Here is a 2,357-nt window from a genome sequence, read left to right on the forward strand (position 1 = left end):
CCCAACCTTCTTTTGAGTGAAAAAGGAAGATTTTCCTTTTTTAAAATAAAAAAGAGGAAGATTTTCCTTTTTTAAAATAAAAAAAAGGAAGATTTGCATGCCTCAATATTCTCACAGAATCCGTTTCAGCCTAAATTGTATGATGTATCTAGTTTATCAATATAGAAATTCAGATAGCTTACAAGCTCCATGTAGATAAAGCTTGACCTATGCATGGTCTAAGAAAACCACCTTCATCCATATATTTCAACTTGTCATCAAACCACAAACTGAAACCCAAAATTAGCAAAAGCAAAATATACGTGGCCCATCCTTATTAAGAGAATAAAGTACAGGTTTGTCCCTAGAGCAAATTTTAGAAGAAAGCTTGGGGAGGAGGCTGATTCAATCAGAAGTATTTCATATTCGTTTACCAAGCATAGTTTTCTAGACAAAAATTTCTAAATATTTAAAGTTTGTATCCAATTTTTAATGTATATATACATGATAATTAAAGTCAACTTAGAATACAGTTCAACATCAGAGTACCACTGATAGTACCTTCAACAGTCTGGAAATCAACGACCCATTTTCTTAGGCTCATTATAAACTTCTTGTCCAAGTCTCCTGGTTGAAATTTTGGATACTTTTGATAAGGAAGAAAACCCTCACCATCTCTTCCTTCATACAAAGCAAAAGCAGAGGACCGTTTATTGAAAACTGCATATACTTCTCCCCCATGAGTCTTCATCTGCAAAACGATGACCCTTGTTCAAAACCCACATCTTTCAAATATAAACACTCATATTTGTGAACCTTTCATCCGGCGGAGACTCTTCCTTCCAATTAAATTCCTTCCAATTAAATTTCTTAGTCCGACTAACTTCAGAGAAAGAAAAGGCGATTAAAAAACAGGATGCACTTAAAATATAATTGGCACATTTTGCATATCATGTTTCCTGTACAAGGAAAATACCATAACATGAGAAAGCTGAACTATATCTCCAAGTGCAGCTACATGAGGAAGCGCTCCAAAATGTTCAGCAAAAACATGAACTGAAAGCCCCGGTTTTTGATATGACTGATCAACTATCTTTAGCGTACAGAAGCAATCTGCAAAATCATCAAATGCTAAAGAAACCAAACCAAGCAAATGGAAGAAAAATAGAAACATTGCAAAAGAAAGACGTATAAAATCAGAGCAGCATTATGGATCACCAACCAAAAGTGAGCACTTCACGTTATCACCAAGCACAAATTCATATACAAAATCTAAGTACTACAGATACGACACAGGGACCTCATATTTTAAATGGCACTTTTTCCTTTTGAAAAATTAGCAGTAATGCTCTCCACTATTGGTATCTAACAATTTTTAAAAATATCATATTGGATCATAACAAGCAATTCCAGCAATACATAAGAAAATGACGCAAATCATGAAAAAGTACCATAGAAACTAAAATATAAGTTGTTATTGGTATTTAAAAAAAAGTTGAGAGTTGGGACACAACAGGCTTTTTTTGTGTGGCTAAAACAGACATTTTAGACTTACAAAACCAATAGAAATTTGACGTATGTGCAATTTTTGACGTTCATGATAAAATTTTTTCATGTTGCGTATCATACCACTAGCCTCTAGTATATATCATCACTGGTTTTTGAGAGAAATCCAAATTCACATGCTATTGCTACGTATCACTAGGAAATTTCACATTAACATTTCGGACTAATAGGGATCCATATCTAACCTTTTCTTTGTTTAGTTCTGACCCAGGACAAGAAAAATAAAAAAAAATAAAAAAGCAAAGAAAATGCTTGAAATTGGATTTGAAGAAGAATCAGTGGCTCAGAACAAACACCTTTACCGGGAATTTCATCATTCTACTACCGACCAGCAGAAACGGCAGCAGCCGTAAGTCCGGCCTTTTTGTCCTCATTGCCAACATGAATGGAATTATCAAGCAAACAAATATCATTGAAAATAATCTATTTAACTTAAAAAACAACTCACTTCACCAATAATCATCACACAATCTCAGATTTGATAGTGAAAAGTAAAATATGGACAAATAGAACATCCAATAAAACAAATTTATAGAAATGACGAGTGAGAAAGAGGGAGTACCAGTTCCTTTGGTTTTCTTAGGAAAACCGCACTCGATGATAACGCCAATTAGGCTAACCTTCTGATTGATGGAAGCTATGGCGTCCCTTATCTCAAGGAACTTATAGTCGTCTCTCTCCCCCATCTCAATCTCTCTCTCTCTCTCTTCACCTCTAGGGTTTTGCAGAAGCTTAGCGCTTTCCAGATGGAGGGCGAAAAGCGAGTTGTTATTGGAAAAAAGCTTTAGCGCTTTCCAATTTTCCACGCTCTT

The 2,357-nt window shown here is 34.9% G+C and overlaps 1 protein-coding gene and 1 non-coding gene across 3 annotated transcripts in view; both read right to left on the minus strand.

Annotated features, from left to right (window-relative positions):
* LOC21407885 (protection of telomeres protein 1b) overlaps nucleotides 1-2,328 on the minus strand; it is a 6,805-nt gene extending 4,477 nt beyond the window's left edge. For both annotated transcript variants that reach the window (XM_010101441.2, XM_024167735.1), the window contains exons 1-3: nucleotides 2,108-2,328; nucleotides 956-1,092; nucleotides 541-730 (exon numbers count right to left, since the gene is read on the minus strand). In XM_010101441.2, coding sequence (XP_010099743.1) covers nucleotides 541-730; nucleotides 956-1,092; nucleotides 2,108-2,231 — 451 coding nt within the window. In that variant the 5' untranslated portion in view covers nucleotides 2,232-2,328. The remainder of the gene's footprint in view (nucleotides 1-540; nucleotides 731-955; nucleotides 1,093-2,107) is intronic.
* Nucleotides 1,824-1,924, minus strand: LOC112092231. The gene has a single exon (XR_002902491.1). It is a non-coding gene; the product is annotated as a small nucleolar RNA snoR113 (small nucleolar RNA).
* Nucleotides 2,329-2,357: the final 29 nt, after the last annotated feature.

The sequence above is a fragment of the Morus notabilis genome, unplaced genomic scaffold (genome assembly GCF_000414095.1).
Source record: "Morus notabilis unplaced genomic scaffold, ASM41409v2 Scaffold172, whole genome shotgun sequence".
Lineage (NCBI taxonomy): Eukaryota > Viridiplantae > Streptophyta > Magnoliopsida > Rosales > Moraceae > Morus > Morus notabilis.